Source organism: Pseudochaenichthys georgianus, chromosome 8 (genome assembly GCF_902827115.2).
Source record: "Pseudochaenichthys georgianus chromosome 8, fPseGeo1.2, whole genome shotgun sequence".
Classification (NCBI taxonomy): Eukaryota; Metazoa; Chordata; class Actinopteri; order Perciformes; family Channichthyidae; genus Pseudochaenichthys; species Pseudochaenichthys georgianus.
Window position 1 is genome coordinate 22,232,568 of NC_047510.2, and position 16,574 is coordinate 22,249,141.

At 40.2% G+C, this 16,574-nt stretch overlaps 2 protein-coding genes across 2 annotated transcripts in view; one reads left to right on the forward strand and one right to left on the reverse strand.

The window, feature by feature from the left end:
• Positions 1 to 2,076, forward strand: part of LOC117450595 (cytochrome P450 2K1-like) — a 66,107-nt gene extending 64,031 nt beyond the window's left edge. Inside the window, exon 10 of the transcript XR_011643630.1 lies at positions 1,743 to 2,076. The gene's annotated coding sequence lies outside the window, so the exon portion shown is untranslated. The remainder of the gene's footprint in view (positions 1 to 1,742) is intronic.
• Positions 2,077 to 6,923: 4,847 nt separating this feature from the next.
• Positions 6,924 to 16,574, reverse strand: part of abca3b (ATP-binding cassette, sub-family A (ABC1), member 3b) — a 29,471-nt gene continuing 19,820 nt past the window's right edge. The window contains exons 19-31 of the mRNA XM_034089981.2: positions 16,258 to 16,564; positions 14,562 to 14,832; positions 14,009 to 14,213; positions 13,697 to 13,916; positions 12,787 to 12,948; positions 12,226 to 12,398; positions 11,666 to 11,800; positions 11,333 to 11,527; positions 11,022 to 11,209; positions 10,715 to 10,885; positions 9,988 to 10,184; positions 9,621 to 9,694; positions 6,924 to 9,202 (exon numbers count right to left, since the gene is read on the reverse strand). Coding sequence (XP_033945872.1) covers positions 9,071 to 9,202; positions 9,621 to 9,694; positions 9,988 to 10,184; positions 10,715 to 10,885; positions 11,022 to 11,209; positions 11,333 to 11,527; positions 11,666 to 11,800; positions 12,226 to 12,398; positions 12,787 to 12,948; positions 13,697 to 13,916; positions 14,009 to 14,213; positions 14,562 to 14,832; positions 16,258 to 16,564 — 2,430 coding nt within the window. The 3' untranslated portion in view covers positions 6,924 to 9,070. The remainder of the gene's footprint in view (positions 9,203 to 9,620; positions 9,695 to 9,987; positions 10,185 to 10,714; positions 10,886 to 11,021; positions 11,210 to 11,332; positions 11,528 to 11,665; positions 11,801 to 12,225; positions 12,399 to 12,786; positions 12,949 to 13,696; positions 13,917 to 14,008; positions 14,214 to 14,561; positions 14,833 to 16,257; positions 16,565 to 16,574) is intronic.

Genomic DNA, 16,574 nt, shown 5'->3' on the forward strand with positions numbered 1-16,574 from the left:
GTTAATTTAATAATATATGTATTTTTGAATCAAGTATTCATCTTTGTCTTCATTGCTAGTTTCCACATGCCTAAAACAACCTCAAGCTAAATCTAAAAGTTGATGGCTAAATAAGAGCGTTTGAGAAATTGTGCAAGGCATACAGTAATAGTCCGAATAGTCGATTAATCGTTTCATTAATCGATAGATTAATCGATTATCAAATTAGTCGTTTGTTGCAGCCCTATTGTAGTTATCCCATGTATAAATAAAACGTGTTATTCAGCAACCCTTGCAATTTGGGATTTTATTTTTGGTTGGTAGACCTCGGTGAGCTGGTCATTTCAAAAGTAGCTCACCAGCCAAAAAAGTGTGGGCACCCCTGATCTAGGGGGTACAACTCTAAACACCCATATGAAAAAGATCGGTTTACATTTTATTAATCAAATAAGTATGTGAACATAACCATGTATTGTATTTTGTTGGTCGAATGCACTTATTGTAAGTCGCTTTGGATAAAAGCGTCAGCTAAATGTAATGTAATGTAGTCGACCAGAACCAGCCATTTCCTCCTGCAGAAAGGAGACAATCTCCTCCAAGTCCGTTTCTCAAGTCACTTATGGAACTACGACTTTAATCTCGTAATTATTACTTTATTCTCGTAACATTACGACTTTATTCTCGTAATGTTACGACTCTATTCTCGTAATTATGACTTTATTCTCGTAATGTTACGACTGTATTCTCGTAACTATGACTTCATTCTCGTATTATTACGTAGGGTGACCAGAGGTCCCCGTTTGTATTGGCCTGTCCCCGGTTGAAACTGTCCCCGGAAATTTCCCCGTTTTTTAATATACGTTAAAAACACATAGCAAGGTGAAATACAACGCTTCACATCAGAAACACTGGGAAACAGAGTATACTGCTCATTATTCTTCTTCTTCTTCTTCTTCTTCTTCTTCTTCTTCTTCTTCTTCTTCTTCTTCTTCTACTTTTGTCTTTCTGTTTCTCTTGATCTGCTTCGTAAACTCTCTCATTCTTAACTGCACCGCTCGCTCTCTTTTCTTGATCTCTTTTCTGTTCACTGTCCCGCTTAATTGTAGGAATTCTGCATTGTGCTACTTCACTGGGTTTTGGAAACTTGTACCGTACTTTGGAGCATCTTTGATCAAATTGATCTGTGCCTGTCCATTTCGTGTAGTAGGCTTGATAGTCCTGTATCCAATATTTAAAATGTTTTTTATATATGAATCACTTCCATATAAAATGCCAGTTTTTAGGCCTCGGTTTGATCAGTTCATAAAATAAATAGAATTCAGTCAGAAGATTTAGTTTTGCTTATCCTTACAGGTAGCGTGGAGAGTAAGAAGAGAAGAAAGACTTTAGGAAGAGATGTGAAAGGATAGAAGTGTAATGGTAATTATATCATTAATTTATACATTGATGAAAACAATGTGACTGTTAACCCAATGTATCTAATGATGTACTATCTATTTTTAAATATCAGAGAGGTAGAACAGAATGAGAAGGGAAAAACCGGAATAAAGATAAAGAAGCAAAGAGATTGTACAATAGTGAGAAAGAGAAGACAAGTTAAGAAAAGGGAGAAACTTTGGAGGGGAAGAAAAAGTTAACAGAGTACGAAGAGTGTACAAGGACAGTGACAAAGGGCAGAAGAAAATGTGCAATGGCTCTTTCCAAGAAACAAAAATGTCACTTAAATGACAATATGATGAAAGAATTTTCCTTCATACGCCCAGGTGGTCAAGATGAAACGATGGTTACTGTACCACTCGTAATTCAACATGTTCAGTTGCCAGTGGATGAAGAAACAGAACAGAACATCAACAGACAAAAGAGCATAAAGCCTGTAAGGGAAACTTCTATTGCAATGGAAAGTCAGGAATCAGACTCTTGACTTGTGAGCAACTGACCGGCGAGGAATGCAGAGAGGCAATATCCTTCATGAAGCATTCAGCTGACGAATCAGTTGTCAAAGAGATGATGAAGGCAACATTGCAGTGTCTGCAAGCAATGATTCGGGACCAGCAAGCCTCTTCAACAGTCCTGGATGTGTTTCCTCGACATCCCTGGCTTGGTAAGAACAACATGTCATATTTAGTTTCTTATTTGTAAATGATTGGGATGGTCTGAGGGGTTCATGGTGTTTCTCCTGTATGTTGACCAAGATTTCACAATGATGTTTGGAGAAGAGATTTCTGGCAAAATGTTGGCGAGATGGCCCACTTTCTTCAAACCTAGGATCTTGGCAGACTGCAAGAACCTACACTCTAATGTTCATGTTGATGACCAAAACTCAAATGAGTCAGGCAAGTATTTTCTCTTGCAGATTTTGTTTACTGAAAATCTTGAGACCTTTCAATGTTATCGGTTGCATAACCTTGATTTAAGACTATTTTCAGCTTTAAACGACTGACTGTTATATTTGCATATTTTTGCCCCTAGGATGGGACAGTGACCTGTCAAGCATTCTACTCTTGGTTCATCTACTCCCCCCAACCTCAAAAGGCCATAAGAAGAGTGCTAAAATTAGCTCGTATCAAGCTGTCAGCCATGTTGTGAGATATCTTAAGGTAGGCATTATTTTAGTATGCAGTTGTTATATCACTGGCACTCCTTGAGTTGGGACAATTTTGTTTTAAGTAGCTTAGTATGCCATTAAAACTTCTCTGTCTCTACGTTTTTGCAGATTGGAGCCAGTGTTGAGACCTTCCTTTCGAGTTTGGAACCAGGGCAGCCCTTCCTGCTGTGTGTTGGTGAACAGAAGAACAACATTCAACGGTTCTACGTCATCGTTGACCACAAGGCCATCCCTTGCAAGGGGCAGACATCCATGGCAGCCTTCGATGAACTCTTCAAAGCTCACTTCATCTTCAGTGTCAACTACCATGAATCCCTCACCAGCTTCTACACTTTCATCCAAACCACGGTATTTAACATCGATATTGGAAGTGCCAAGGAAAGTCCCAGAGTCAAAGAACTCAGAGCAAGGCTTCTGCACACTGATATCTGAAGTTATATACATCACTGGATGCAAATATGCTGATTTGTTTTATCTGTAAGGGACACCACAAAAGTTCTGCATTGCTTCGTCAGCATTTGAAATTTCACCATGGTTTATATCCCGGAAAGTCATTACATTTTAAATGTGGCCAGTCGGGATGTTATTTTATCGGGATTTATCCTTTTGTACTTATTCAGGGTTCAAAAAGCACCTCTTCAGTCTGCACAGGGACACTGGTTCAACTAGTACTATGGACAATGTGGACACTCAACGAGAAACTGATGAATCTTCAAGTTCTCAGGCAGTTTGTACTGACACTTCCGTAACCTCCCAGGTTACTTTTGATAAACAGCACGTGTTAAACATGTGTGGTTCTGTTGTAGCCCAGTTACAAGCATCTGGTGTTGCTGAGAGCACTGTCCAAGCAATGGTGGGGTCCATGGAAGAGCTTGTAAATGATATTCATAGACAAGCAAGAGATGCAGTTCTCAACTGCAGTTCAGAGGTCCAAGGCACTGATTTGGGTAAAAAGTTGGAAAATAGTTTTGATCTGCTAGAAAATCCTTTCACATCCTTTAATACAGGATCCAAACGACAAAGGTTCTTTGAAGAAAAGTGGGAGATTGTTGAACCTGTTGAGTATGTTCTTGTGGTCAGATTTGAGATCGAAAAACAGGAGTTTACAATCAGATACCTGTAAGATACATTTGTGTATGTACCCTTGTTGGGAACCCTTAAGTCCATATTTAAGAACAGTGAACTATGTGAATTATTCCTGCAGGCAAAACAACAAGAAGAAGGTACTTATAAAGACATAAGTGATGGTTCATATTTCAAAAGCAATGATTTGTTTTCCAAGCAAAAACACGCTCGACAGGTTCAACTTTATGACGACGATTTTGAGACAGCAAATCCCTTAGGTTCAAAGAAGGGTATACACAAACTTGGTTGTATTTACTTCATATTGAGGAACCTACCCCCAAAATGTAATTCTGTGCTGATGAATATTCATGTCGTGGCACTTTTTCATGCACAAGACCTGAAAAAATATGGATTTGATGCAATACTAAAGCCTCTCACTGATGATCTTAAAATACTCGAAATGCAAGGGATAGAGGTGCCTTTCTCTGACTCACCATTGCTAGGATCTGTTATTCAAGTAACAGGTGATAATCTGGGTTTACACGGGCTGTTTGGTTTTGTTGAGTGTTTCAGCGCAACATACTGTTGTAGATTTTGTTTAACTACTAAAGAAGATTTACAGTCCGTCTTCACTGAAGATGACCCTGGTATGGTTTTTTGTACTAAAGAAATCCATGCAGAACATTGTGCAGCTCTACAGGAAAATTCTATTTTAGGGTCAACATTTGGTGTCAATAAGACATGCTTGCGCAATACACTAAAATTGTTCCACACCTCTGATAACTACGCGGTGGACATCATGCACGATTTTGTTAAGGAGAATTCTTACTTCCGGGTGTACAATTCTCCGTTATCCAATGGGAATGGACGCTCGTAATACAATACAGGGGACATGATCATTATCTTTTAAATAACGTTAACTAAAGGGAACAATCTATTTGACACAGCTGAAGCTCTGGCCTTCCTTAAAAACTAACTAATTTAATAAAATCACAGTTGCATTACACACAATGCACTGTTTTTTGAGAACACAAATTCGTAACTAATGTAATGTTTACATTCTGACGAATTTTTTTAATTATTATGAATACAAATAAAATAAAAGAAGCCTCCCGTGAGTTACTACAAGATATAAAGTAGATTTAAAAAAACGTTTTATAGAATAAAAGCTCACTGCGGGACGTTGTAGAATGCGTGTGTGCACCACGACAAAGGAGCCTCATTCACTTTACATTGGGGTTGTTTGCGTGGTGCCGACACGTAAATGTAACAAAATTCGTGACTCCACCACGCATTGTGGTGTTAAGAAGTCGTGGTGGAGTCACGCATTCTGGTGAGATCAGGTTGATCGAGGAGACGATTGATTCATTTTCTGTTATTTCTATCGATGATTTACGTTATTATAGACCCTATGACAAACAGTTTTCTAATGAGATGGATGGAAAATTTTGACAAATTTGATCTAGCAAAGAGTATTTTCAAAAACGAATCATATATTTCATTTATATTGTTGGGGAATGAGTTAAAGACAATATGGAATTGTGCATGTTGAATTTAGTTCAGTTTTTTTTTTTTAATCCTGAAATATGTCCTGGGTCAATTTGACCCGAACATTACCAAAGGGTGCGAAATGTGAACATAACACAAGGGTTAACCATAACCAACAAATGCCTAACCCTAACCATGTCTTCACCCTAAAATTAATGATTCCCCTCATGGGGACCTCCATTTTGTCCCCATGAGGGAGTCTAGGCCACGGCCACACACACACAGTCAAATTCTGAGTTTCCGTCCACATTACCCTCATCTTCAGAAATGTCTTCCTGTTCCACTTCACCGTGTTCTTCTAATGCATTCCACTCACTCTCATCCATTATTAGCTCCAAGGCTCTCTGAGCAGAATATATTTTGGCCATTTTGCTGGTAGATAATTGTAGTGCTGCACTATACACTGTAAAGGGAGGTTATCTCTCTGTTTAGTCCCTCCTCCGGCGTGCAGGACAGTGCGAGAAAACGTAAAATGTTTATACATTTCTGGAAGTTCTAGGATAGTTTTGTGTACACACTACAGAGGGTAAAGATCAAGGGAAAACAGGATCAAACAGCTTCTCTCTGCATACAAGTGTGTGTGTGTGTGTGTGTGTGTGTGTGTGTGTGTGTGTGTGTGTGTGTGTGTGTGTGTGTGTGTGTGTGTGTGTGTGTGTGTGTGTGTGTGTGTGTGTGTGTGTGTGTGTGTGTGTGTGTGTGTGTGTGTGTGTGTGTGTGTGTGTGTGTGTGTGTGTGTGTGTGTGTGTGTGTGTGTGTGTGTGTGTGTGTGTGTGTGTGTGTGTGTCTTTCTTTAGTTTGTGTGTCCTGGTATTGTATCCGGGTCAGATTGACCCGAACCTCTTATGAAGGACATAAATGCGGGTGGAAAAAAATAAAAACAATTCCACATTTCCTTCCCAATAAATAAGCCCCGGCCATTGAGTTTCCGGTTGAACGAAAATATCCTTATATTTTTTTTTATTAATTGAAAATGCAAATCGGGTCAATTTGACCCGAACACCACACAAGGGTTGGAGCGGTTTGACTGGTCTCTAAAAGGTCATATATAAACATAGGTCTGTTTACCAATGATTGGCAGGGTAGAGTGAGGATATCTTGCAATAGGTTAACCTACAAAAGGAATTAAAGAGGAAACTGCAGGCCACTAACAAGAAGAATGAGGCCATAAAGGGACGGAGGCAGTGTTGCCAGATCTCGTGAGAGACGCAAGCAAACAGTAACATGGAAGCCCTCAAAACGAGTTGGGAATAATAAAAACTCATATACAAAATGTGTAGGCTACGAATGCATTTTCCTTAACTAATTAAAGAAGTTGAAAAACGTGAGGACTTGATAAATGAATGGTTTAATGTGGATACGACAAATTCAAGGTTCATATTAGGAGCCGGGAGTGGGGGCTAATATTCCAAGGAAAACTCATGTGACCTTAGTCTGATTAGTTTATCGAAAGTGAAGCAATGTGGTTCTTCAAAAACAAATGATTGTATATTAATTACTTTTATTTAGGATCATTTGAGTTTCTAACGCAAATGTATGACTTTATTAACTCAATATTCAAGGTATTCTTTCGGAAATGTACACTAAATCTCGGAAATTTGGATTTGTTTCCCTCTGATTATATACCTCTTTTCCGGCTTTGCTATTTATTATTTCTTTAAACTAATAATTGAGCCTTTTAGTATCAAGCCGTAAACAGATTCAGGAAAAATGTGACCAGACACAGATATTTGCTACCATTTGCAGAGAGCATTATTTAATTTAAAAGCGATACATATACAGTCGACATGGTCAGTTTCATGGTACAGTAGGCTACAGTACACAATAACAACGATGTGAATTCCCTTTTAAAATATGTTACACTGTTTTTCAGCATAACTTAATCATTCAATATCAGCAGCGCAAGCATTTCCATTTCTCCTCAAATGACGTATCTTACATTGCAATTGATTCAAGTCATACATGTAATGAAGTGCAAATAAACACATCAAATGTAACAAAATTAGGAGGATAATTTCCTTTAAAGACCAATGAGTCACATATCCATGTCTTTCTGGAATGTCAGTCTCTAGTCTTCTTCTCACACAAACATCTGGTGACATAAACACATCTCTGTAAATCATATGAAGCTGTTAATAAAGTGTATTACTGACTGCTTTTGCTGTCAGGTAAGACAGTAAACTACATTCAGCTCACTTCTGGAAAGTAAGAGTGTTTTTAGAGTAGGAATGTCATTTTACAATTCAGCCCAAATTATAATATTGGTCTGGGTGAAAAGCAGGAAACTGTGAAGGTATTTTTTTTTAAATATTCCTACAGAATACTCCTATATTGTAACAACTTCTCGAAAAAGGTTTTGTGACAGTGATCAATTGGGCACGCTCTGAATTAAGGTTTATAGGAGCATACAAAAGAAAAGGTACAAACATTATACAGATCATTTTTTCCCAAGCATCTTGAGGATGAGGATCATTTTAATATCTGGCAGAGATAAAAACAGAATGTGTTGGTTGTTAGGCTTTTTTGTTGCATTTTCTGGTTTCCCTGAAGGAACAGCATTACACAATAAGAGGGAACAGCAGTAAAGTCTGTCCACTACTCATTAACATTCTGTTGGTTTGGTATTGACAGAATTTTACAGATTAACTGGCTAAAATCTGGGATCATGTTTTGCTCTCTGAACTCTATGAACTCTCTGAACAGCATAGCTGCAGAAAAGGAGGGAAAAGAAACCTCAAAGGTCATTGCAGTCACGTTTTCAGTCCTAAACCAATCACATGCAGTTTCCTACAAAGTGATTTGAAGTCAACACATTCCATTGCTGCAACTTGTGAAGAAAGTCTCCAGTGTCGCACAACGACTTCCTTCTAAATAGCTTTTGTGTAAACTGTAATGGCTGGATATGGTTACACACTGCTGCTGTAACTTGTTTGGCAGGAAACAAACAAAACATGGTTCACAAGACCTTACAATGGAGGCGTAATAAAATGTTCTCAGACTGGTCTAAATGTCATCCGAGGATAATAAGGGCGGTCTTCTTGCAATCGCTAGCAGCTCTTCGCTCTTCCAGTAGCATGCACTCTGTACAGCGTATTGTATGCATGCATTCAATAATGTGCACAAAACAGTCTTCAAATGAGAAAATGTTCTGCCTGCCTGAATGATTAAGTGTTTTTTTAGTACCATGAAGACATCACAATATTTACAACTGGCATCAACATTAAGAGGCTCTTGAGGATAACCAGGCATTTTGTATTGGGCAATATAAAGAAACAAAAACCCTCATTATGGTAAGATAAGGCGCAAAGGTGTGCAACAATTTCATACACGTATCAAATGGAGTGGTTCATACTCTTGTGATGATTGATGATCACAGAAAAAAGCACACAATTATTGGAAATATAATCAATAAAATACAATCATAAATAACAAAAAGAAAGACAAGCTGTGCACAAACGCACAACAAAAACCCTGTCACACACAATTCAGAGTTGTATTGTCTAATGAGGGGTCTCATTGACTTTGACCTCACTAAAAAGGTGCAGAACTTTTGTTCTTTACTTGGTTTAATAATTATCCTCTTGGAGTCATAAACACCAATCCTAGCACTTCGTCATCCCACAACAAAAAAAGCATGAATCTCCCAACAAAGACACACCAACGTTATACGATGGTAAAGGTTGTTGATGTCACTGGCCCATTGTGTCTGTGTATGTGTTGTTTGTCAAGGTAAAAATGGAGCCAGAGATAAAACATGCTCCAGCCTGTGGACACACCTGCAGGCTAACAAAGCAGGTTCGTGCACACAGGTCTTACACACACACACACACACGACTGTAGAAAATGAACAATGGATGGACGGAATCCTGGCTCCACTTACTTCTTCCCACACTCTATGCAGTGCTGAAACTGGGCAAAGCTAAGGAACACCTGCTCCAGTGATATCTGGCTCACACAGTAGTCTTCAATCTGATACTTCTCTTTGGCTGCCTCCAAAGTGCCAAACACCTGTGTGGGAGTGGAGAATAGGGAAGGAGGTAAAAAAGAAAGCAGTGATAAATGGATGCATCTTTGGTGTTATTAAGCCTTTCTGCCATGATCACATTTAAAGCTACAGTCTTCATTTTCTGACAATTAAAACAAGTAAATAGACATTATTTGTTTCTCACACACAGTGACTTAACTTAACTTTCACAACACATTTTTGAAAGCTAGCTTTAATGCTTTTTAGAATTACATGCTACAACTAAACTACCCTATTGTAACTGTATTTTCAACATTTACATTTTCTGCGGTTGAACATTTTTATTGAGGTTATCAAATTGTAGCTTAGGTATTTAAGGGATACTATATACTATTCAGTCCACTAGAGGGAGCGCTAACACAGCACAAGTGCAGAGAGAGTAGAACTGTATAAAACCGTTACCTGTGCCCAGGATAGTGTTTTGTCTGTCAAATGATAGTGCACCATTCCCTGGTGCTCATCCTTTAGTTGACTTCCTGTGGTGGGAGAAATATTCACAGGATTAGATTTGTTTTGTTATAGACTACTTCGACAGTAAATCACCCTCAACTGTTTAACGTAGAAAACAGAAGATCATTTTATCTGCATGTTCGATTGAAGAACAATACTTTTCAAAGCAGCTACAATAATACATTTTGTTCATCATAAAACATTATTACATGTATGGTCTTTTAGATTTGATGGTTAAGTTGGTCACATACAGATTGTATCCTTTATACAGTAATGTAAATCATTTGTTTAGATGTTATTGTAATGGTTAGCCTCTGACCTGGGAAGGTACTTTCAATAAAGTCTTTAAAAAGCTGCAGGTCGCTGTCCTCCAGCTCAGCCTCGATGTGTACTTTGGCCAGCAGGGTGTAGCCACTGCCGAACTTGCTCTTCAGGTGCTGGGGACTCCCGAGGCACTTGAACTGCCCGTTGACCATCACTGCCAGCCGGGTGCACAGAGCCTCACACTCCTCCATACTGGTGAGGGAAGATATCAGAGGGACAGGTTAAAGGTGTAGTCATGTTTTCTGCTATTCCTGCATCAATACGTAGCATGCAAACTATCTGATGAGCATGTATTCAGATGTTTTATCTAGGTAACATTGGAAAAACCAAATTGTAATAACACTTTGAAAGTTCATTATTAAAAATGTTACAGTACAAGTACTAGTATCAAAACATACTTAAAGTACCAGAAGTAATTATGCATAAAAACAGGCCAGTAATTGTTTATTATATCATGTAACTGGATTATCATTTATGATGCATCTATTTTATGTCTAGTTGGAAGAAGTGTTAATGCTAAGGGTCATTTTAAGTATAGTTTACTGTTGTTTTTGTATTGTTTTATTTATTTAAGTAAATTATCTGAATGCCTATTGTACCACTGAATATTTTCTTCTGAAGGAAAGCTTAGAAGTATGAATTAGCAAAAAATAAAAATACTCAAATAAAGGACCACTAGCTCTAAATATCAGGTCAGTATCTAATGCATCTGTGAAGCTCACCTATGAGACGTGATGATGATGGCCTTTCCAGACTCCCGTGTGCGTGTCACAGCGTCCCACAGCAGCCTCCTGGCCACGGGGTCCATCCCTGTCGAAGGCTCGTCCAGGAAGATGACCGGAGGCCCACCAATGAGAGCCATGCCTGCACTCAGCTTCCTCTTGTTACCTCCACTGCACAAGTTGATAAGGACATATTATCTACATGCACCTTCTTAACAAAACAGGGCATCTTCCAGGCTAGTATGTGAACCATGTGACATAAAATAAATTGAAGAAAAGGCTGAGATATTTTCTTCAGTCTGCATACCTGTAGCTGCGGACCAGTTTGTCAGCATGAGGCTCCAGCAGCAGCGACCTCAGGACATTCTCCACGCAGCCGGACACATACCTCTCTGGTATTCCTCTGAGCCTTGAATACATACTCAGAGTTTCTCTTCCTGTCATGTGGTCCAACACGGCGTCAAACTGAGGGCAGTAACCAATGCGCTGCTGCACCTGCAATTCAGAGATAAATGTTTTCTATCAAATCATTGACCTTTAAAAAAGAAAACCCATGGGAATCGATTGATGGTTGATTTACCAGGTACGTCCTTTCCTTCTGTCTCCTTCTGCTCTTACCTTTTTAATGTCCCTCAAGATGCTGTATCCATCAATGTAGGCATCCCCAGAGGTCACAGTCTCATCACCAGTCAGCATCTTAAAAGTCGTGGTCTTGCCTGCTCCATTGAAGCCCAAGAGGCCGAAACACTCCCCTTTCCCCACAGCTAAAGACAGCCGGTCCACAGCGAGAAGAGTCGACCCGCTGCTGTACACCTGAGGAGGGGAGATAACAGTGGGTCTGTGCCACATTGTCATATCTCACAAAGCCACACACCTCAGGAGTCACACATATTGAAACACTGAGGCTGTGTCTGTGTTATCACGCGAGGGAAAAACTCCTGTGCTGCGTACCTTGCTGAGCTCCTGCATTACGAGGGGGCTGCCGACCATAGACTCTACCACCGGCTGACACTCCAGGACCCTCTTTCTCTCTTCAGCCACATCCCTGTCCTCCGGAAGCAGAGCTGCATCCTCTGTATGAGCGAACTAACACATATGGGTAGAAAAAAAATCAACAAAAGAAGTAAGACATTGTGTGACTATGGTACGATAAAACTTCAAGGATCGATAATGAACAAACAGATATCTTAGTACATGGGGAAATCAAACATACAGTTGTTCTAGTTTATTATGTAGTAGCCTACAAAAGGAGACATTAATAAACACGTATACATAAACAAGATAAGATAAGACCGCTAAAACTGTAATCACAATTATAACTTTTTTATAGAAAAAGGCATTGAGAGCTGTAGCTAAGTTTTAAATAAAACCATCCATTTCTCGATTAATCGCAATAATGAAACATGGCTTTCATAAAGGGCCATAGATAGCGAAGTCTGACTGACTGAATCCCAATATATTTATTTAAAAGACGATCACTGCCTGGTTCACCGCTCACATAATCCATCTACCTGTTTATGTCTTCTGAACAGGGAGGTGACGAATCGCCGGAGAGTTCGGACACACTGCATCTCAATGACAAACAGCAGAATAATGAAGACTAAACCCTGTATCGCGAAGGCCACGGCGAAGCGTCCCACACCAGGTTCACTCATCGAGAAATAGTTTGGCTGGAAGGTAATGTCTAGAAACACAAAAACAATGTTATTATGGCATAAATATGAAGGGTGTCCATACAATGTGATCATTTCCTTTGGGTTTATTATAGTGATTCAAGACAGAGGGAAATTGGATTCAAATAAATGTGTAAAGCTGTCAGTTTTGAATGTGTCATCAAATGCAATGAAAATAAAGAAATTCTGTTGGATCTGGGTGATTAAAAAATGATCCTGATTGACCTTTTGACCCTGAGGTACATTATTATTCATATAATTATTGTCACAATAAAGATGAACCACCACCATTATCCCCATATATGTTTGTAATAGTAGACCGCATTGTTTTTCCTAAAAGCATACGCTTTACCAAGGGCAAACACCGACTCTCCGAGGCTGCAGTTAGGTAGTACTTACTCAATATTTCACACGCCATCAAGCTGAATGGTGGACTGGAGTTGCAGAACGTGATGAATTCGTAGTTCTGGTAGAACTGGCTGAAGGACATGCCCAGGCAATAGTTTGGGAAGATCAGGAAAACCTTATCCAGCAAGTACGACAGGTGCTTCATTTGTAACTCTGGAAAATAAATTCAGAAGATATCATTGACAGGGATGGAAAGGGGAACAAATGTATTTGATTTTGTGTTCAAAAAGGGCACAGCCATGCCAGAAGCCCTAATGCTGGGAACTGAACCCAAATCTGTGAAGGGGTTGACAAGTGCTTTTTCCCTTTTTACCATTCACCCACTGCAATGCAGTGTATTTCAGCCAATTGCTTTTCAATCCTTAAAAGTAGCTCAAAACATGAGGGCCCGAGCAATGGCAACCCATTTTCTATATTGAAAGAACATTTGGATAGAGTGGGGTTATATTTTACTTGATGACAAGACATCTACACAGCCACAACATCAGATCACCCTAAAGATTGTTGCATTATGGGTGCTCTTTAGCCATTGTTGCTTAGCTCGTGTGTTACTTCAAGTGTTTTTGTAGTGTCTTGTTGAGCTTAAAAACAGCTAAGTAAGCCTAGCCTAGGTAAATAGCTTAGTTGGCCTACACACCTTCTGATGGCTCGTGTTATTGGTTTTGCTGCAAAAAAAAATTCTTATACTGTAATCAATCAAACTATAACCGTCTCATTTTTTGAGTAATATCATGTCATGTAGGGGAAAACTTGCACAATCAGATAAGCCTTTCTCATCTTCAAGAGTATTTTTCACAGCTGTCTGAACAGTTGGGGCTTTCTTGTAGTCCTTTGAAATACTCATGCCACTGCTGTAATTTCCTTTTAAACGTCTACCATTGCTGGAAGTATCTCCTCTCACCTGGGATGGCCAAAATGGTGACAGACAGAAAGGTGGCCGTGCCAGAGATAATGTTGAAGATGGTGAGGCGGGTGTAGGCAGTAGCTGCACTGGAGAAGAGGAAGCTGAGCAGGTACATAAGAGGCACAACAGCCCAGCCATACAGCAGCAGTAACATCAACACATCTACCAGGTGGCAGTTGTCCGTGAAAGCCTTGACTCCGAATGCCTGAAAAACCACCTAAGAGAATAAAACACGTTAGGACAGGAGACTGTAAAAAAGCATTTATCAGTTTTTATGTATACTGCCTGGACCACTGGTGTCATACTGACCAGCATGAGAAGGCAGGGCAGCAGGAAGTTGATCAGGTCCCACAGCAGGGCAGAGAACCAGAAGTTTGACAGGTAGACACCGCTGACCTGCTGTACATGCTTGGACTTGATAGAGGACTCTGTTACGAGAAGTAGGGCAAACGTGCTGGACAGGGAGGCCATACCGTACATCAGGTTGATGGCAATGATGAAACCGGTTCTTCCCCTACAGATTGGAGGAAAACGTTAAGCAATGAGGAGGAAGAGGTTGTTAAAAAGAAAGTCAAAGATAAAGCGAGAAATAACTAGCAAGGCACTACTGAAGTACAAAGACACTCAATCATGAAATCTAACCTTTGTTTATCAGCATGAACACTGATGAAAAAGATTTGATAGCATGAGTAAAAAGTGTGTTTCCTTTAACTGTGTTTTATTGTGTTGCACTTTTGGAGGAGCCTGTGTCCTAAGATTTTCATTGTCATATCTACCGTGTATCTATGTAAACATTAAAATAGAAGCCTTGAATCTTGAATGAATCTTAAGAGCTCTTTTCCCTTTCCCTCTGTCCACTCACTCTCTGAGCTGGCTCTGGGCGGTCTCAGACATGTTGCGTGGCATTGGGTAGTTTCCCGTCTGGATGGAAGCATTGGGCCCTGCTAGATGCTTGAACAGAGCATTGTCCACCAACATGAGGGCTGTGGCGGGTGTATGGTAGCCTGCGTTGTTGAAATAGGCCGTCACTTCTGTATATTTGCTGCTGCCACGGAAAGCCACACCCACCACACAGCGCTCATTAAAGCTGCCGCCTTCTTCCTCTGCCTGGGTCAGGACGTAATCTGTGAAGTCTGACGGGGAGCAAAAAGGGAATACGGTCAGTGTCGTCTCAAATGTTCCCATAATCATTAAAATCATATATAGATTATGTTTTATACTCCGATTGCCTTTTACTCGGTTAAATTGTAGTTTTAGTCCTATACAATTGCAAGAAAAAGTATGTGAACCCTTTGGAATCTCCACACATAGCGTTGTGTGTTCCTTCCAAACAACTCAACTTTGCTTTCATCTGTCCACAGAATATGTTGCCAGTAGTGCTGTGGAACATCCAGGTGCTCTTTTGCAAACTTCAAACGTGCAGCAATGTTTTTTCTGGACAGCAGTGGCTTCCTCCGTGGTGTCCTCCCATGAACTCCATTCTTGTTCAGTGTTTTACGTATCGTAGATTCGTCAACAGAGATGTTAGCATGTGCCAGAGATTTCTTTAAGTCTCTAGCTGACACTCTAGGATTCTTCTTCACCTCATTGAGCATTCTGCGCTGTGCTCTTGCAGTCATCTTTACAGGACGGCCACTCCTAGGGAGAGTAGCAACAGTGCTGAACTTTCTCCATTTATAGACAATGTGTCTCACCGTGGACTGATGAACATCAAGGCTTTGAGATACTTTTGTAACCCTTTCCAGCTTTATGCAAGTCAACCATTCTGAATCGTAGGTCTTCTGAGAGCTCTTGTGTGCGAGGCATGGTTCACATCTGGCAATGCTTCTTAAGAATAGCACATTCAAAACTAGTGTGTATCTTTTATAGGGCAGGGCAGCTTTAACCAACACCTCCAATCTCGTCTCATTGATTGGACTCCTGACTCCTGACTCCAATTAGCTCTTGAAGAAGTCTTTAGCCTAGGGGTTCCACCCTGCACTGCGAATGTTTACATGGTGTGTTCAATAAAAACATGAAAACATAGAATTGTTTGTGTGGTATTAGTTTAAGCAGACTGTGTTTGTCTATTGTTGTGACTTAGATGAAGATCAGAACACATTTTATGACCAACTTATGCAGAAATCCAGGTAATTCCAAAGGGTTCACATACTTTTTCTTGCAACTGTATGTGTTTAACAGAGACATTTAGGATTGACCTGTCAGGAAGGGCAAAGGTGGATTTGCAAATTGTTAAGGACTGGGGGGTTTTATGGTGTAATGGTGGGGATTATTAGATAATGCCTAAAACAATTGATGGGGGGGACCAGTTTGTACTCTCTCTACTATAGTGTGACTATAAGCTGTGTTCTGGGAGCAGAACCTCTCTATCCTCTGAGGATGAAGTGGCTCTGTTTCTGCATTTGAGATAGATTTTACTTGTATATTGACTTTCTTTATTACTTTATTAAATATAAAATCCGTGAATCATTTATCAGTTTCTCTTAAGAATTTCCTCCACAGTGAGTAAATATTCAACTTAGTCGTCAAGCAAGGTCCCTGTCTCTCACGATGCTCACCTGTGATGTTGACGAGCTTTCCAAGCTGGGCAGAGAGCTGTGAGCTGTATGTGTTTGCCAGGGCAGAGGCCACGGGGCCCATCCCCGGCGGCAAGGCCACAGGAACCCTGGTGGGGCCGTACTGACTGAGGGTCAGCCTCAGCTGAGGGGCCTTGTTGTGATTTGGCAAGCTGCGTGCCACAACTAAGGCCAAAATGGTGAAGACTAAAGGGACCAGGAACTGAGCCACCATCACCTTCCAGTTTCTCCAGCTGTACAGCGCCCTCTTTAAGAACATGGCGTAGAACTGTTGAAGGTGTAGTCTGGCCTGATGGAGG